Consider the following 20564-nt stretch of genomic DNA (forward strand, 5'->3'; position numbering starts at 1 on the left):
ATGAACAAAAGGCCTACATCTGGGACCTCATCAACATCTAAAACATCACACCAACACGATAAATAACTTAATTCTACTAGCTTCCTTCTGGTATAGGCTGGCACACTTGTACTTCTTACCAGAAATATTTGGGACCATTCCTGAAGCCTGGGATCAGATGTTTCACAAGTAGAAATACATGAAAATAAAGCAATTTCTAAAACTCATTCATTAAGAAGTCCAATCCTGTTTGAAGCAGAGTGTGTCTAGCAAAGGAAAAAGTCCATGCAAATAGAACAAAATCATTCTCCATTTCAAACTATACAAGTTATGCCCTGATACTTCTAAATCAAAAAATTGATCAAGCCAGTATATGATGAGTAGGTCAGAAAAAAGAAAAAGAAAATAAAGCAAAGTTCAAATTAAAATGTGGGGGGGGGGGGGGGTTGAGGAATTTGGTACAGAGAATACAAACTCATTCTTAGGAAAGACTAGCATAAGCAATCCAGAGTAGCAGCTTTTCCAAATACATTTCCAAATTTTATTTAAGGCCATATCAAGACATAAATATTTCAGCTAATTAAACACAGAATTTGAAATGAGAACTAAAAACTTGACTATGCACGCGGGATTTTAGCATCCAAAATAAACCACAAACTGATGGTCTCGTAGTGCTAAAGTGTCACCACCTACTTGAGACAAAAAACAAACAAAGTATTACAATTTCCCGACAGCAGAACTATGGCTTTTTATTTCTCCAGAGGACTGTGCATTACTCTGATTCAGCACACGAATCACAAAAAGATGCCACCCATTTAAAGCCTTATTCCCTCAATAAGTCAAATTTTCTCTCAGATGTTTTGAAGCATTTTTAAGGGCTTTATTTTTGTGACTGGCCTGAGAAAGCAGAGGCTATGGAAAGGATTAGACAGACAGAAAGTCAATCAATTAGATCTTGCTCGGTCTTAAAACACTTGCTTGGCAGGGAAGTGAAAACTCAGTGCATATAATCCAGCTCTTTCCTAAAAGACAAGTGTGTTCTTTATTTGCAAACTATTACGTTATGCCTTATTTTTTTATTTTTTTTATTTAAAGAAAAAGGCATTTTTCCCATGCCCTATGTAATCTACATCTCAGGAAAACAATCTCTTAAGGGGGATGGAGGCAAAAAGAAATGCATTTTAATTTTAACACACTTAAATTAGTTGCAGAAGATTTGGGGGTTTTATATGAAAGCATTTGGCTGAAATGTCCCTAAATCTGCACTGCACATATGATTATACAGACTCTACACTAGCTGGGGAGTGGTGATCATTGTGTAAGCTTGGGTGGGGTGTAGACTAGGGGAAAATTTAATGTTTTTAAAAACCTGGGCTATAGATATACATTTAGTTGACTGTTTCTTCTCCCTCTCGAATACACACACTTATTGTGCTTTCCATGGAGACAAAGCAACTAAATCATTCCATGTCAGAGTCAAGCAAGCATCAGGAGCACCCAGCAGCAAAAGACTGGCTCGTACCCAGCCAACAGTATCAGCCTTGTGATGTCAGCTTTGGACCATAACACCCCCGTTTAGCCCCCCTGAAGTCCATTCTTGCACAAAGGTCTGAATTATGGAAGGTTGATCTCTGAACAAATTCACAATGCAGCAAAGGCATTGAAAGTATTTAAACCCACTGAAGTTGGAAAGACTGGAAAATACAAAATGGGACAGTGCTTGGCCAAGGGCAAATCCATTTCATGAAGACAGAGTGCACATCAGATAATGAGAAAATCATAAATGAAAAGCATTTAAAAAACAAACAGACAGGAGAATTATTTCCCTAGATTAGCTCAGAAAGATAGCTTTGTGATCACTGCTATTTCACAAGCAAGGGCTTTTTATTACCCAAAACTGTAATAAGAGACAACATAGGCATATATGTCTTCTTTGAAGGTAAAGAAGATCATTTTCCCTGTTTTTAAAAGATTATCACTTCTTATCTCATCTCTCCTTATTAAGTTTACAGCAATATTAAAAGAAGACTTGGGTGAATAAAGAACACAATATACTCCAAGTAGAGAACGTATTCTTTGCAGCACTGTAAATCCTCCCAGCAGCTTGAATGGAATTTTAATGGAACAACCCATCCTCTTCGGAGAAAGTCAGAAAGACGACAACAACGCTATACTCATCCAACAGCCTCATTATGCAGCCTTGCTCTACACCCACCAGAGACCTCTCTATTGCCTCTGTCACTCAGAAGCTGCACCAGCACAAGGCACCTGCAGGATATTAGCAGCAAAAACACCTTTACTAATTTGTTCCACTTCCCAGGACGTTTTACAAATGGAAATAAATAAGCTGGAGGGGAAAAAAAAAAAAAAAAAGGAGAAAACTAATATGTTTTGCTACTAAAATGCTGCTTTGATTTTAACACCTCTGTGCACTTTATGGCTCGCTTCTTTTCTGCCAATGCCTTTGAGCGGCCTGCCAAACAGAAACAAGGCTTGTGAAGTGAGAAAGGTAATATCATAAAATATTATAAGCCATTAATAAGATTGATATTGTATTGGGACCGTAGAGAGCTCTGAACAGAGGACAAAAATAGATGTGTGACATAATGTCTAAAATTTATGGGAAGCATGAGGGGTAAATTTAACGTTTAAAAGACAGACAGTATATTATGTGGAGGGCTGCCAACTATCTGCTACAATTTGCACTTTGCTCCCAATACAAACAGGTTTTTTTCACCTGCATCACCCTGAAATCAAGCATGAAAATAGGACTAAATCTGAATCCTCTCTATTCTTTTGAAACTATTTTCTTTAAAATATAGCTTGTCAAAGAATAAAGTGACAAATAACTCGGTAAGAAGTTCATGGATTTATTGCTCCATGTGTTAGATTTTTGTCTTTTGCTTTCAAAAAATTATTGACATAAATAAAGGCAAAATAAAAAAAACAACAACCCACAAGTCACGACACTGGACAAGAGCTGAAGTATGATGAGTATTGATAATGGAAAGATGGAAAAACTGCTGGAACGAGCATATTTTGAGAGCAGAGCTGAAGTGGAGGGACAATGCTTGCTGGATGAGAACACAGTACATTTTTCAAGTTCTGACTCATGGATGGAAATTTGGGTTTAGCGTATGCAAGCCTTTTGCATTTGTGACACCTCCTTTAAATCCTTACCTAAGATGCGGATTGCAAGACATCTCCATGCATGCTTTTACCTCTGATGGTTATTTCCAACTTAAATATACACAAGTGGCTTAGCCTGGAAAGTGCAGAAAACATCTGCATCTCCACTGATGTTAGCCACAGACCACTGAATACCTAGGTAAGCAGCTCATCAGAAACATGGAGCATCACTGAGTTAGCTGACTGCAAACTCTTCAGAGAACAGACTGTCCTTCTGTTGTGTCTTTGTTCAGAAAACGATGATCATGAGGCCCTGACACATTACTGAAGCCAGTAAGTGCAACCACAATATTAACACTAATCAGTCACTCAGGGATTTAATTTGTCATATTAAACAGCTCTTAGCAAGTTATGGTTCAAAAGTGGCTAATGCCAAATTTAAAAGCGGGCTAGGAATTTTTTTAGCTGGCTCACCAAGGCAAGCTGAATCTTATTTAACTTGTCCACACCATCATTCTTACAACCAACAAAATGCTTTTGTTTCTGAGGTTTTGTAAGGCCTGACTCATGCCTTCTCATTAGGTAAATCCAATTTATAGTTACTGCAAAACTTTTTTTTTCCCCCAACTGGCCTAAATTACATTTGCAGATTAAAGCAAAGGAAACTGGATGGATTTAAATGAAAAGTATGGCAGCAATTTGAAGTGTTTATATTGCCCCTACATGCATATATGAGTGAATTTTATATAAAATACAAGTCAGCACCTTGTAGACAGGGTTTGTATTTCTGAAAGCTGGAATTACAGCTTTTTAAAGTTAGGTTTATCTGATGGGCAGCTCAAATTATGAAACAAAAAGGCATCATACCTCCCAGAGCACTATTATGCTCATCTGTGGAATACTGTTCTCCTTCAGAAAAGGCAGATAAGGCACATTTGCCCACTGGTTAAGGCAGAATTTTTACATAGGTGCTGAACTGTAAAAGTTGATCGTGAGGATTAAACAGCACACATACCAGGTAAGCCATAACATTAAAAATATCTACAAACCATACCATAAGTACACTAAGAACATGGGTTCATCTGTGTTTTTGGTTCATCTTGAAAAGCCAATTCTGTTCTTGACACAAAAAACTCATCTCAGCCCTGTTTCCTTTCTCCATGTTTTCCTCTTTTCCTCTCTCCAGGACAACACCTAATTGGATCCATGTGTTGAATAATATTAAGCACTGGAACCATAAACTACTATTTCCATACTTTATCATGTGAAAAAATGAAAACCTCACACACTTGTTCAGTTGCGTGACACGGGCATAAGCATATACAGTGATAGGAAAAGTCATCGCTGCAGCCGACATCCATAGCTCTGCAAAGATCAAAACACCGCCACGAAAAGGCAACATCATAAAACGGCTGCTCTAAGTACACTATAAAAAACGGGGGGAAAGTTGCACTAAATTTTAAGCCAGATCCTCCACAAAGTTACTTTTCCATTACTACCCAGTGAACTCTCTCAAAAAAGAATGATTAAAGGGCCCCCAAAAATATTAATCTATACATTTAGCTGCACATCTAAAATATTTCAAGAGGATACTTAGATAAATCCTAAATAGGATATAAATAAATATCCTAATTATACTCAACGTTAGTATGGGAAGTCATAAGAAACTTATTAATTCACAGAATGTGTGCAAACTGCAAAATTAATTGGTGTGTGAAGGCAGCCTTTTGGACAGCTTTAAACACCCCCTGGATGTATTTACCATCTCCACCCAGTGGCATTCAGTTCTCCCTGCTTAGTCCAGGAGCGCTGCTGTCTGGGTTGACGTTCTTACCATCAGTAATGCACACAGCTGAACCAGCCCTCCATGGTACAGACTCAAAGACTTCTCTGGGCTCCATCACTAGAGCTTTTGAAAGAAATAGTATAAGTTCATGTGTGAGTACTTAAAGACCAGATTAAATTGATTACAAGCCAGAGTGATGAGCTTTACATTTAGTTTTGTGGCTGTCACCTGGAGTGAATGCCAACATCCGTGGCTAGTTCCTGGGAAAGTTCTTCATTCTTGGTTTCTTCGAAGCAAAGGAGATGGACCGCGAATCACATGTTTAGGTCTAATCTCCTGAAGGGCTTTGAACATCTGGAGATCCACTGTGAACTTGACATTATCCTCAATGCTGAGCCAATTCAGACAGAAGCGCTGCGGTGATATGCTTGCAGTTTACCTGTATTACTTAGCAGATGGACTGGTGCCTTTTATAACAGGATGCCTGGCCCTGTTCTTAGCTATGAGTTGAGATAACCAAGTCTAGAAATTACGACGTACTCAATCAAGTCCCATGGGAAAGGGTGAAAGAAGCAACTGGTTTTTGTTTCCAGGGCTATTCAGGCATCTAATAACACTGAGAAGTCGTAAGGATGCAAAAGTTGTAGACTAGCAATAGTGTGAGGAAAGATTCCTTTAACAAAGGGAAATGTCAATAAAGAGGCAATTTCCCCCAAGCCTTCTCCTACCAACCTGGCCATTGCTTTTTTTGGCTGGCTAGCACTGACCCCAGCTCTTGTTATGCATTGAGAACACTGGAAAATGATGCTGTTCATTGGATGCAAATGAGAAAAATAACAAATAAATAAATTTAATTAATACTAGCACACTGTTCTGATGTCATCTTTCACCACCCTTTCCAATGGCTTTAGAGACAACTTAACTGCAACGGAGCAGGAGTTAAGCCTTGTGTGACTTGCAGACAAGTACTCTGAACTGGTAGAATAATGAGCATAGTGACCCGCCAGGTCCAGTCTGAAAATGAACCTGAGCCAGTTCAACATGTTTCCATTTAACCCTGTGACATCCTGGTTGTGAAACAGAGAAGAAACAGTGGCAGATTCACTTGTCGCTAGAGCGTTTGTGAACGTTCTAGTCATCCATTCTACTAAATGTGGAAATAGGCTGAATTATCGGGAGAAAAAATATACTTTTCTGGTGTGACTCTCAACATGTTGTTCTTAATGATGCATCAACCCCTACTGCACGTGAATGCAACATCTCTTTGAAATAAAGTGAATTGAAGAAAGAAACTGTAGGCAGTCTAAGAGACAACGCTGTGGGCTGATAAAGTTCAACAAATTGTAACTTGACTGACTCTGCAGCACAACGTGTAAAGGTAGGGACCTACCTAAGTCACGGCATGACAACAGGCTTTTAGCAGCCCCCTCACAGTGCACAGAGCCAATTCTGCAGATATCATGGTGGCCCTGCCCTCAAGAACTGATTCACAGAGGGAGTCCAGCAGCCCTGCCCCTCACTGCCTATTGGTGGAGGGTGCCTTCAGTCAGCCTACATTACCAGGGATCCTGGTTTTCTCAGATTTAAATACAAATTGCTAATTATCAGATTTTAAAAGTTATCCCAAATCCATATTATCCATATTTCTCCATGATTAAAATGAAACACCACTAATATAGATAAAGACAGGCAGATAGATAGATAGCTCTCTGTATATAATCTCTATCTATCTATCTATCTAGATATAGATAGATATATACAGATAGATATAGATAGATCTATATATATAATCCATATCTATCTATATATATAGATCTATAGTCAGATAGATAGATCTATCTATATCTATATTAGTGGTGTTTCATTTTAATCATGGAAAAATGTGCATGGAGGGTTATATCCAAAAATTTGGGATTTATTTTTTTAATCAGAAAAAAACAGAATCCCTATACATCACTACTGCATTTCTTTGCCCCGCCCCTTACTGCTAATTGGCAGAAGGCACCTCTACCAAGTCTGCCCTACTGCCCCCCCTTTTGGTTGATTTCATGGGAAATTGCAGCCAATGCCAGACTTCCTGGCGATTGCAGACAACTGAACTTTTCACGGTTTCTGTGAAATCTGTAAACCTGCGATTTAGGTAGGTCCCTACACATAGGACTGATTTACCTCCTTCAAAGCACAGTATTACAAAAAACAGAGGAAGAGAGAATGAGTACAATTTAATGAAAAAGAAATAGTTTAACTCTGAGCCAGAAACAAAAGAAACACCTCGCACTGAACTGCCCTGTGTTGTAAACTGGATTTCTTTTTAAAAAGGTCTCAAGTAGTAAGTTAAAGCATCTTTAAAGCACTCATAAGCAGCTAAGAAAAGGGAAATTATTGGGTGTGGTCAAGTTAATGGGGTGAAACTGGTACCAACATTGAAAAAATTCAAACACTCGCATCTTTCTTACAGCTAAAAAAAACAAAACAAAACAAAAAAAACCCCACTATCTGAGTAACACCATATAAATAACTGGTTTAGAAAAAAAAGAAGAAAGTTTTACATTAATTTAGGAAAAAAATTACGAAAAATATTCTACGGAATATTAATATTCTCCTGTTTTAACTATTCTACATAAAATAGTAAAACTAGAAACAGCAGCTATCTGGAAATGGTAGCTCTTCCAAAAAACCCTGTGGCTTCTGTGACAACTGGTAATTCTGATCTGTTTACTGGCTCTATTTATTCTAAAGTTGAAGTTTATTATAATTTACTTATCCAGAGATGCTGTTAGTGTTGACTCATTTAAGTAGTATAGTTGCTAATGCACTTTCAGATGTTTGCTGAAAACAATACTGGGAAGCAAAAGGACCAGCTAACTCCATTACGGAGAGACAGCACAGCAGCGTCCTGTCTAAACAACCGAGTTAGAACCCAGATCTATCCCAACAGTCTGGGTACAGAAGATGAGTTTACCAGTACAGATAAACTCCCTGGTTTAATGATGAGCTTCAAACATGCTTAATTGATGCAGAAGAACTTTCTGTAGGACCTGTGCTCCTAATCCACTCAGTCACTTGTGATAATCACGCCTACCAAATGGGGCACCAATCAGTCTGAAAACTGATATGAATATGCTGTGGAATTGGGCGCTAAATCAGCAACATGTAGTGTCTTCTCTGATGCTTTAAACACCAGTAATACAGCTCTCTTGGCTAATCTGTCTTCTTTTATCAAACTTCATTTGCCTTCATGGGCTGAAACCAGCAGGGGCAACCTTTTCGTCAAGTGGTACCCATTCCATGCCCGACGTGCTGCTCTGCTTTCTGCTCCTAGTTCTGTTCTCCCTGCCTCATCTGATGCTCTGCTTCCCTTCTTGTGCTCCCTGCCTCATTTGCTACTTTCACCTTCTTCTCCCTGTGTTAGGTGCTGCTGCGCTGTCTGCCCCCTCCCCAGCCTGCCAGGTGCCGCTGCCCACACCACTTGAGACACCTGTGCCAGAGGCTGGCCACCTCTTTTGTAACCGACTGCCCCAACAGCACAGCACACTTGCTCCTTAAGAAGGAGCAAAGTTTGCCAAGCCATCATCAAATTTAAATATTATCAGAAGTTGGAAGCATCTTGCAGATCAAATCAAGACTTGCTCAAGTTTCTATTAAATCAAATTATACAGATCCCAGAACAACGATTCCCAGAGCAATTGCTATACGGCAAGACCCTGTTTGATTGCGTTGTGCCTGTTGTAGCTCTCACAGGCTTGATTCAAAATGTACATTTTAGCTGGCAGCCTAATCAACACTTTTATAACACTGGAAAATAAAGTAGAGATCAGCATTAATCTGTGACAATGCTAATGTTAAGCACAGACTTCCACATACTTTTACATTTGTCTCCAAGTTGCTGGTTAATGCATCTATCATTAATTACCAAGTTTTATTATGGAAAAAGATATTTTTGATCTTAGTGCAGTACAATACTAATTTTTCCTCCCAGAGGCATGTAATATCTTATAACATACTATATTAAAATCAGGTGAAAAAATATTCTAAGTGTTCAGATGGCATTGTTTTTAAGTTCATGTTTCAACTTGAATTTGTTATAACAATTGACAAATTAAATAACTGTAAAAGCCTAGGCTAAGCTTTCAAATCTAAGAAACACAGAGAGTGCTGATATGTACCTCAAAGAACACAGCTGAAAGTGGGAACACCTGTTGTGTCATGCAGATTAAAGTCAATTTTAAAAGTACAAGAGCATAAAAGATTATCTTTCAGTGCAGAAAAATGCCACACTCAAGGACTTCAACCATCTTATTTTTCTTTCAGAAATAAACTAACACTCTTCTTCTCAGATTTGCAAAAAAAAAGCACAGATTATTGCAAGATCTTCCTTCCTCATCTTTATTTCTAATAAAATAAAGCAGACCTGCAAGACTTCAGTACAAAAAATTCTCACCAAATTGCCCATTGTGAATGACCCTATATATTTTTCAAAACGAGACTAATGGTTTCTATTTTCCAAGCGTACGACATTGGGTTTTTCATTTTGTTGTTTTGCTTCTAACAATCCTGTTTGTTTCTCTATGTACGTTATTCAAAGCAGATGTGCTGAAACAGGAAAACAGGCTTTTCAAGCCACTACGCAGCTGGTGTGGAAGTCAAGGGCTTTGCACTCACACACACATACATACACACACACACACACAATTGCAAAACCTCTGTCAGTGACAGATGCAAAAACACCCACACTGACTGTGATTGTGTCCCTGTGCTACAACCATTTACAAAGGGGATATCAGAGAACCGGAGCCTGCAATTCAGAATTCTTCCCCATGTCTTCAAACTTTTGCTGAGGAAGAAGACGAGGATGATCTTAACACTACTGCCCTCTGCTGCAAAAAAAAAAAAAAAAACAAACCACCAAAAAAGGGAAAAAAATGCATTGCTAACCATGTGTGTCCAGGGATCTTAAGCAAGGATTTAAACAGTCAAAATTAAAGTAGCCTGCTTCCCAATAATTGAAATAAAACAATTCTTACAGCAGTATATATATATATTTCCCCTGTTCAGAATAAGATATCATTGAAAATATTAATACTAGTTTAATTAATTTATTACCAGCAGTATCTGTTCTACTGAGAATTTTAAAAAAACCCTGAGCATCTGTTCTAAAGAGAATTAAAACAGCTTATTTTGCTATCAAATAGCATGTGCGCATTAAATTCCACAGAAGCAGACTGAAAAAATGAATATCAATTGTGGTATTATTATTTATATCCTACAAATTATGCTGGGAATTAGTGATTAAGTTGGGTCTTAATATGATAAAAATCTAATATTTAATGCTGTTATTACAAATTAAGAGCTATATGAATACCCTTTGTAAATCAACGCTGAGGGGGAAGGACACTGTCACTAGTTTTTAATAGTGGGTTGGTTTAAAACTTTCCCATAGACAATTGGATTTCTAAATTTCTTTCAGAAATAAGCAAATTTATCTTCCAGCTTAAGCTAATCCAAAATAACAGCCACTAAAGTATATTATGAATCAACTGGCGGACGAATTAGACAGCTTTTTTAAACATTTGGAGCCTCTTCTCTGCCCCTTCCATTCTTCAGACCAAGATATACAGCTGGTTCCTCACTTGCAATTATAACAAACAGATACGTGGGATACTCCAGATACCTTTGCAAGGTCACGTTTCCTTCTGGATCACTGTAACATGCGGTCACGTGTATGGTATGACACAATGAGATGGTCCACACACTACAGTATTCACCACGTGATGCGTACCAGAGGTGGGTCTGAGCTGGACACTAGATTCATTATCGCATTCCCCCTAACTTACACATATAATCTTCTTGCATTTACCCTCCAAGCCTTTCAGTGCCTGAATCCCGTTGATATTCTCCACCAACACCCTGTTGGGTCTACCAAGGACATTAGCTCTGACCTTGGATGCATCTCCATCTCCTCCTCCTCCCCTGAATCAATTTCTGCCTTCCCCCAGGCTGCTAGTTATGTCGGGGTCGTCCTTCTGTTTGCCGGGCTACCTTGCCAATCTCATTCCACTATGCCTAAAACTTACAGCTGCTACTACTTACAGTAGTTTCTTCTTTGCTAAACTCATAAGAAGCTGTATAGTTTCCTCAAAATCCTGCTAACTCTTCTAGATGCTATTAACAGGCATAGCCACTTCAGAAAAAGAAGTGATCAATTCATTACTGTTTCCACTTCAAAAACAGTGTAACAAACTATCTGCTCAGTTGGAATAAATACAGTCACAGTCTGTCTTTTAAACAGCATTATTATTAGTATTAGTAATAGTAGTTGTTGCTGTTATTCCTGTCATCATCATCATCATGTTAGAAAAATAAAGTAATTAGCCGAGTCATTTTGTCTGGTGTCACATAAAACATTTCGCCCCTTGGAGAACTGGTGGGTGAACCAAGAGAGCAGGCTAAAAAGTGAAGGAGCGCTGAAATGGTACTTCTCCGCTTTCACACAGCATTCAGGTTTCTGAATGCCATGACCTTATCTTCACGCATCTTGCATAAGATGCATGCATTTGATACCTTTTGGGACCTCTGGAAAACCCTGAAGCTTAAAGAAAGGAAGAAGGGGATGGAGTAAAGGGACGCGGGTGGGTAATCCGGGAAAGAAAGAGACAACGAGGAAACTTCTGGTAACCCACAATCATTGCCAAGTACAAAAAACTCCCATTGGTCTAATGGCTTAAACTCTTAGTTAATATAAAGTCTAATTATTTTTGCAGTTTGGTGTTTTTATTAAACGTGCACGGACATATGAAACTTCCAGCTAATAGAACACATGTGTAGGTAGAGAGCTCTTTCTGGCATGATTTCTTTAGTTCCGTGGACAGCAATGCCAGAAAAACAAGATCTAAATTCAATACAACTACCAGGACAGAACATTCAAAGGGGGACGGGGGAGGGAGAGAGAGGGGGAAACAGCTGGCAACGCTATGCTGAACCATCTAGTATTACCAGGCTTTACAAGACTGGAAATATAGCTATCAGCTTGGAAAATTTTGACAGATAACATTTCCCCGATAGAGCTGAATGGCAGATTTCAGCTACCTTTTGTTTCAGTTTTTATCGACTTACCGCAGTTCTGTCCTTCACACCCTAGGCTGCCCATGGCTGACAATTGAGGGGTGCGGGAGCTGTACAAAATCTGCTCAGAACGGGAAGGCCAGCAAACATTTGGGAGCATCCTTCAACTAACAGGTGGAATACGGAAGCATGAGATTAATTGTCAACTAGAATTGCTAGCAGTCAAAAGTAAGAGCTGCTGACATTTAGGTAAACTAAGAATATTTGGTCTCTGCACAAAAGAAACTGAGTAATTATTACTTTACTGAGAGCCTTCAAGTCCCTTGGTAAAGTGAATTAAAGCTCAAAAATGAGAGAAAAAAAGTCATTTCCCTATGAGGTGAAAGCCAATTACGAACACACAGCAAGTCACTGATCTGAGCAGTGCTCCAGCTACCAAGAACGCGCCACTAAACACTGCATCTTTTTCTTCAGACTGTATTGCCTATGTTCAAGCCTTTAAATAATGACTTTTTAGGGGAAAAAGACTGAAGATTCTGTCTGCTTCGGAAATGAAGGTTGTTAAGGAGCACAGTGTAAAATCGACAACGCTAAACAAATCCTTCCCTCGGCTGCCATTCTCTCCATCGAGCAAAAAACAGAAATCCAATCCTGATGGATTCCACAATCGAAATAATGAAGTAACAATATGCATGGAAATCAGTGTCATGACAACTTAATTAAGAATGAAGCTAACGTCACCCCCACAAGCTCTTGCTCCCTTGCTTCCACTCCCCAAATGACTGGAAAATACAGAGTAGCTAACTACATCTTAAAGAATATAAAAGTTACTGAACCCTGTTGCCGAGGGGAAGGTGCTTGCTTTGGCGCAGGAGCCGCGACAATTCTGGCTGGCGGTTTACTTAGCATAGCAGTTGCTTCTGTGAAGTCAAAAGCAAGTGTGCATGAAGGAAACAGCTCAAAAAGCATAACACCATTTGCTTTGCGTCTTGTTCCATATGAGAAAAATGGAGTTTGAAAAGCAGGGTCAGCGGGAATCTGCAATATTGTAATTTGTCACTCTCAACTAACACTGGCAAGAAAACAGGACAGGAAAAAAAAGGGGGGGGGAGTGAAACTTTTTGTGGCTGTTTTTAGGCAGAAATTCTCCAACTCTTCATAGATCCAACCCATACCCAGTGATGTTCTACACTGGTAATAGCTAAAATGCCCAAATGAACTGATTTAATAAAAGAAAAACTAACCGAACCAGATTTTCCTTCCCTTCACTTATAATTCCGTGGGAGGGACTGGCACGTATATATAAAAATCTGAAATCTCTCTTTTCTTTATACCCTGAGTTGGCGTGTACTCCTGAGCCATTTATGAGACCTATAAAATTACATTTTTGAATTTTTCAGTGCTGGAAATTCATACTTACATCACAACTTTTTATTCCAGCATAGGAAACAGCAGGATGAGATAAATGTTCCTATTTTCTGAATGACATCACTTGACCATGTATAACATAGGTACCACCAGCAAAATGGGATCAACCATATATTTTTACTTAAGCTCTACCAGATATCATATAAAACCACATTTTATAGAGGGGGAAAAAAATTATACCAGGCTTGCAATACCAAAAATAATAGTAAATAATCTGTTTCTACCAGTCCGAGAGAAATAAAAGTCCAGTGTTAAGCACGTACAATCATCTAATAAGAATTTACTTAGAAAGCAGCTCATGGCGGGCAGAAGAAACAGAGGGAGACAGACAGAGCACTGTAAAATATGTACTAACACTTCACTTGAGAAAAAACCATATTATCTTTGTTCCAGTCACAATAGTACTAAACAATAAACTTTCTGTTAAAAATCTAACCAATATTTTCTAGAGAAAATATTTTTTTAAAATAGAAATGTTAGGTTGTTTCCGCTTTCCCACAGGTGTGGCCGAAAGACCAGAGCGCCAACAGCCCCCTTCCAAATGCTCAATTAATTGACTCATGTTTTCTCAACTTTTCCCAGTGCTCATTAAGCCAGAACAAAAATCAATTATTTATTCAAGTGTCCAGGAGAGAAAGTTTCTCTAACAAGAATATCAAGTACTTGCAATCAAGTATTTTAGCCTAGCTCAGTACTTGGTAAAGGACACCTGCAATCAGTTGTTAGCAATTTTGTTTCCACCTGAGATTGAAATTCTGTTAATTCTGCTAATTTCAGACTCACTGCCGCAGGTTGCAAAAGACTAATTTTCTTCCTGCCACATGCACCTAATAAAATCATCTTTATCAAAAACAATACAAGTAGATCCATCTCTCTTCAGTCATATAATGAAAATGTATCTGCATAAACCTTTGCAACAAACATTCTTATGTTTCCATAGCTTGTGGTCTGCATGTGGCCACATTGATGGTCAATAAAAGCACCGGATCGAACATATTGTACACAAGACAATCAATCCAGTTTTGTGCGCACGAGACTGAAGAGGTCAAAGACGAAAAGGTATAAAACATATGGATAAAGAGTACTGCATAAGTGATGAAACAAGTATGGTCAAATAGTAAACTGCTTCATCATGAACAGGCAAACTACTCAGCAAGTGATTTAGCATTATGTTTTCTGTTTAATCCATTCAGATTTAAATAGAAGACTCGGCACAAATTTTAGTCATTAAAACAGCTCAGTAATGTCAACCCAGTCCAAGAATAGAGTTTAATCATTAAAAATTTATTTCAGTGCTATTTAAAACTGAACTCAGACGAATCAGTTCCTACCTGCCCATCTTGACCAACGTGAACCTGATGTATCTGCAAGTTACCCTGTAAAAAAAGAATAACGATAATAAACACATACCTTGGAAATTAATACAGTAGGACTGTTTAAGGAAAATTGTTTTCAGTGCACTTAACTGTTCCCCATTCCATTATTTAACAAGTTATTGTAATTCACTCAAGGAAATCCATTAATTTAGGAAATTCTTCCGAAAGTCTGTATGCTTTGGCAGTAAAACTTAACTACAATGCCCTTGCACTTTAACCGCAGAGAATGGATGCTTTTTCTGTTCTAGAGATTCTTTTCAACCTAGAAAGTTCTTTTTTGGTGCTTTTCATGTGATGATTAAATAAAAAATCTGTTTGTGTGACCTCTACAGAGATAGATATTCTCTTCTCATATTCCCTTATTTTTATAAAATGCAAACATGCATAATTCAAAACATTTGTTATCCTAAAATTAGGGCAATAACTTTTTAAATCTTTGACTTGTATGAATTACAGCTTTCCTAATGGATATAATATATGTTATTACAAAGCTATCACTTGTGCTAACAACTTTTTTTTTTTTATTACTTTATCAAAACTCAATTGCAAATGTGAACAAAGGTTTCTATTATAAAAATTACAAAGACACCTCTTACAAAAGATTCTGAATGCTACAAGCCATTTGCAAGAAACCGTTAGCTATGAAAACTGAAAAGGAAAAAAGAATCTTCATTACAAAAAGCAAATGCTTTGCACTTTCAAACAGGGCCTTTAAAAGTATGTTTAAGTCAAGGGGGAAAAAAACACTATCCAAGATACTATAGGTACAAGAGGTGAAATGGCAAATTTCTCTGAGGAAATATACCAAGGTCTTTGAGTTTCTTATGCTTAATACAACTGGCAGTAATTCTGCTTTCTTTCAAAGTTGTGTACATTGGAATAAATTATAACCCAGATGTTTTCAGCCCACATGAACAAAAGATAGGCCTGCTCCTAAATCCTTATATACCAGACAACTCCCACTGAGGTCAGCAAAGCTTGGGTGTGTAAGAGTTCCAGGCTCAGCCCAGAACTCTACACCTCTCCTAAACCAGAATCATTTAGTGGCTCCAGACAATTATCATTAAGGAATCCAGCGTGATTATCACAAAGGCTACAGAGCTAGGCCATTCACATTCACACTAGATTCCTTAATGATAATTATCATTAAGGCTACAGAGCTATGCCATTCCCATTCACTTCCATTTCTCTTTACCCTCAGAGTCAACTCCTTAAAGGAGACTTTCTTTCAACTAAAACTGATTTTTACTTATAATAATATTTCTAGCATAAGGGTTCATCTGCACAGGGCAATGCCCTGGAATAACTCTTCTGCCATAACTTCCCCATGTGGACACTTGGCATGTGCTAAGCGTGCCTTTATAAAGTTTACTTTAGTCCATTTTGGAAATGGATTAAATACAGCATACAGGCTACAGCATAAAAAGGTACTCTAAAATGCAGGAGAGTGCTTACACAGAGTTGTTGCAAAACAGCTACTGCACTTTTCAGTTCTCATTCTAGGTTATTTACAGTACCTTTCCCACCTAATCAAGTCCAGAGAGCATAAGTAATTGGAGTGCAAACCCCATCTCAGGCTATGAAACACATTCCAAAACACACAGCAGCCAGCAATAAAGGTTTAACTTTGGCAAAATCTGACTGGCTCCAATGGGTGTTTTGCCTAAGTAATTCTGGAGTTATCAGTTTCCTTTTAGCTTCACTATTTTTAAGCTAAATTGTGAATGTTTCAATTCAGGGGGTTGCTAGAAGAGTAACGAAGGCAGGCAGAAACTGCTTCATTCTGTAAAATACCTGCATTACGAGGAAAATTTAAAATCCTCCCTGATCTGTTCTGCAGCTCTCACAATTAAAGATATTCCTAGGTGTTTTGAACACATTCTACATGGTGTGTATCCCCAATCCTTTTCTCTCTGAACTAACATACAAGCACAAAGATTGTACTCATTATTATAACCTGAAGACACTAAACTCTGCTTCCCATAAATCCCATTAAAAAGCACATCAGCTCTAAGCCACAATTTGCAAATAAAATATGCTGGCCAAGCAAAAACATCCAGACAGTAGAAATGTGTTGCATTTGCTGACGTTGAGGTCCGTTTCAACGTGGCTCTGTTGCATGCATTCAGTTCTGCTCTCACTGACAGTATTAGCTTCTCTTTGCAATCCTGAGAACAAGTTTCAGAAACATGGCCCTAATCTCAGCAGAGCTAGAAGGTTACATTTTGGCTTACCTCGCTGTCTTGCGTTATTTGGACCTGTTCGCCTTGAGGAACCTGGGCTATGTGGAGGTGACCCTGTGGGATCCGCAACAAAGAAAACAGCAAGAAGCATCAGAAGAAAATCAAAACTCAAAGAAGCTATCAGCTGAGATATAGTACAGCCTTACATATTCAACGCAGGGACAAGGTGGGGAGAGAAAAATCGTAACTCACTGAAATTCTCTTATGTGTGCAAACTGCTTAAAAAAATTAAGCATATCCACATGTGTCCATTCTTTTAGATGTAGTACCAATGGAAGAGTAAGTCCGATATGTAAAGCATTTAACTCACAAAAGGCAGGAAGAATAGACATGGGGAATGTACCGTGCCTTTCTTTCCAAAATTCTAAGTTTTAGCAGTTTTAAATGATTCACAAAACCTGCTGCAAACACATACATGCGCACACACCTTTTAAGTGCAAGCCAGGCAACATACTTCTGGGTATGGCGGCAGGATCAGACCTTAAGGTCTACATCAGTAATGTATAGGGATTACTTTTGCCACAGATGAAACGCAGCGGGGGCAAACATGATAAAAAACACAGAGTGGGAGGCTCTTAACATTCCCTGAAATAAGTTCAGTTCAAGACATTGTGAACTGGGCCCTCCATCTTTTTTACAGCAGATTCACTGACTACTAAACTAAAAAGGGATATTTAAGGAAATACTCAAGATTATCTAGAAAGCACAAGGGCTATTTGCTTCTATTCCACACAGGAGAGCACACAAACACCAGCAGACTCTCCCTCTGCCTGAAGAAGAGTGTTTGTGCCCGAAAGCTTGCAACGAACAATTTTTCCAACTATTAAGTTGGTCCAATAAAAGATATCACATTTACCTATATCTGCCATAAAGCACTGCACGCTCACCTGGATGAACACATGCATGCATCAAACTACACTAAAGGTCACATCTTCCGCTGGTGTAAATAGGAATTGCATCATTAATTCCAACGCAGCTATGTCAATTTATACATTGGAGTGACCCGGCCCTAAGAGTTTTAATAAGGTTGCTCCTTTATATCACAGATCTTAACACAACCACTTTAGAAAGAAATCAAGCATAACATTTGGAAGAAAAATATGGGCAAGGAAGTGAAGAAAGTCCTTGTGCATCCGGACTGGCCTAAAGAAGTCTTTGCTACTGCAATTTACCTGCTGGCACATTTGATTCTAAATAACCTACTTCAGGGCTTATAAGGCTTTGTTTTCATTTTAATATGCCTGTATGAAACGGAGATTAAAGATACCCATTTGGAATTCTGTCAAAGGACTTTCTTATTTTATAGCACAAGAACAATTGCATGTGAATTTCAAAGAAACACAGATCCCTCTATTTCAAACAGTTTCATTTCCTTTGGAAGGAAGCTGTCTATTTATAGGGAGAAAAAACATACTGAAAGTATCAAACTGACAATAGGGACTGTATATAAAATTAGAGCGCAGACCCAATCCATGTTGAGATTAGAATCATTTTCCCTTCTTAACATCAAGCTCTCAGGGCTCCCAGGGAAGAGCATTGAAAATTAAAAAGGGACAATTATGCCGTGTTTATGGTAGAGATAATTCTTTCAAGGATAAGGGGAAAAAAAGGTGACTTTGTTCACCTTTACACCATTCACCAGTCCAAGAAAAACCTGCTCGCTCATCCACTGCAGGTATACAGCCAGCCCTCAAGGCCAATAACTTCAGTTTGTTCACCTAAGCAATTCAAGCAAGAAAAAAAATAATAATATTTTTTGTCCCAACCCCCAAACAAAATTTATGGAGGCATTTGCAGTTCCTTGGCATCCAGTCCATTCCTAACACTACCTATTTCTGTCTTCACATTTTCTGTACAAATATTTTTGAGCCTGAATGTGGAAGCACTGGCAGTACTAAAACCTAAAGGCCATCAGCAATTCATGCACCCTGTACAGGGCATTTAACTGCAAATGTACTTTGCCCTATTAATGACCTGAAGCTTGATCTATGCAGATTGTTCTCTACAAGCAAAAAATGTCATTTCTATCCAATGCAGCCCAGGGCCAATATGACAACAACGGCTAGATACAGGCTGCAACCTCCCCATAGGTTTAGCAAACTTCAGTTTAAATTTAAATTATGATGCCAGAGATTCACATTTATCTCTGCGTAGTAAGCTCTCAACTTTACATGCATTTAGGTAGGCATTTTGTCTATACACCTTCTAACAGCGATTTGCATTTCTATTGTGTCCTTCACCAAAAAAAAGCCCCAAAAAGATTTACGTACATTTTTAAACCTCACAAATATCCTGTGAGATGGGTCAGATTAATACACTTGCTTTAAGAGATGGGGAAACCAAAACATGGTAATCACATTGCAAAACAGTGGTGGAGTTGGGAATGAAAACCAATGATCCTACCTCTCAGGTTATGGTAAAAGAACCTTGTTTCCTCAATGGGAGGATTGTCTCTCGAGTAACTGCATGCCAAAAGTTATCCCCACCCCTCGAGTGCAACTCCAAACCACTACCTGCGCCCAATCTGCTGCTCTACTTTCTACTTCTGCCCTGTCTGCCACTGCGCTGGTGGTCCCTTCCCTGATCTGGTGTGTGCCACATACAGGCTACCCATGCCACTTTTAGCACGCATGCCAGAGGTTGGCCACCCCGGCCTAAACAACCTAGATCCAAAAAGAAAGTGGATATAATCCCTCAAGGAAAGCAATGAGTCTGTGATACACTGCTGCTTAGAGGCAAGAGACCACTCTGGAGAAATGTAGGATTTGCAGCCCTGAATCACTAGCTTGATCCTGACACTTCAAAGAAACCCTCATATGTCCACAGTGACATCTAACCAGTTGTGCACTATTCAAGAAGTGAGACAGATCCTCACAGGGAAGCAGTATCACTTTTAATTTATTCTGCAATATAATTATCTGACTCCTGTGTACAAAGCACCCCATCTCAGTCCTCTTTCTAGCTCCTTTCCAATCTGGCTCCTGCACTTTGCACGCCCTTGAAACCACTGCCATCAGCCTCTCTAAGGACCTCTTCCAAACTTCAGAACCAGTACATTATTTTCATCCTTGACCTGCCAGCTGCCTTCAGCTATGTTGGCCATGCTTTTCTTCTCGTCTTCCCATGGCTTTCACAGTGCTCCTCTCCAGATTTGTCTTCTCTAATCACTCACTCTGCATGTCCTTTGGAGGAGCTACGGATTTTACATGGCTCTGTGCTTGGTGCCCATGTCCTCCACTTACTTCTGGGTGCTCTCATCCATAGACACAAAGCCATCTACCATCTCTATGCAGATAACTCAGACAGCAGTACCCATGGCATTGGCATTAAAAAAGGAAGTAGCAAGGGGATTTAGTGGAAAGTTTTAGATCTGTTAGCTATCTTAAACTTGGTTAAGCTGGCACTAGACAGCCACGAGATGGCAAATGGACAAATTAAGATACTATTTTGGACTGGAAGAGACAAGTTAACCATCCTGCCTGTAACCTGAATGTCATATTTGACTCTAGAGACTCGCACCCAGCCTCTCTCTAAGCAGTTCCAATTCTTTCCGCATTGTAT

The 20564-nt window shown here is 38.8% G+C and overlaps 1 protein-coding gene across 4 annotated transcripts in view; it reads right to left on the bottom strand.

The window, feature by feature from the left end:
• Nucleotides 1-20564, bottom strand: part of BANP (BTG3 associated nuclear protein) — a 263702-nt gene that overhangs the window by 94373 nt on the left and 148765 nt on the right. For 3 of the 4 annotated variants that reach the window (XM_019505415.1, XM_019505412.1, XM_019505414.1), the window contains 2 exons: nt 16995-17066; nt 14716-14760 (listed from right to left, as the gene is read on the bottom strand). In XM_019505415.1, coding sequence (XP_019360960.1) covers nt 14716-14760; nt 16995-17066 — 117 coding nt within the window. The remainder of the gene's footprint in view (nt 1-14715; nt 14761-16994; nt 17067-20564) is intronic. The other variant, XM_019505413.1, reaches the window with a different exon arrangement.

Source organism: Gavialis gangeticus, unplaced genomic scaffold, assembly GCF_001723915.1.
Source record: "Gavialis gangeticus isolate Ggan-Ray unplaced genomic scaffold, GavGan_comp1, whole genome shotgun sequence".
In the NCBI taxonomy this organism is placed as follows: domain Eukaryota; kingdom Metazoa; phylum Chordata; order Crocodylia; family Gavialidae; genus Gavialis; species Gavialis gangeticus.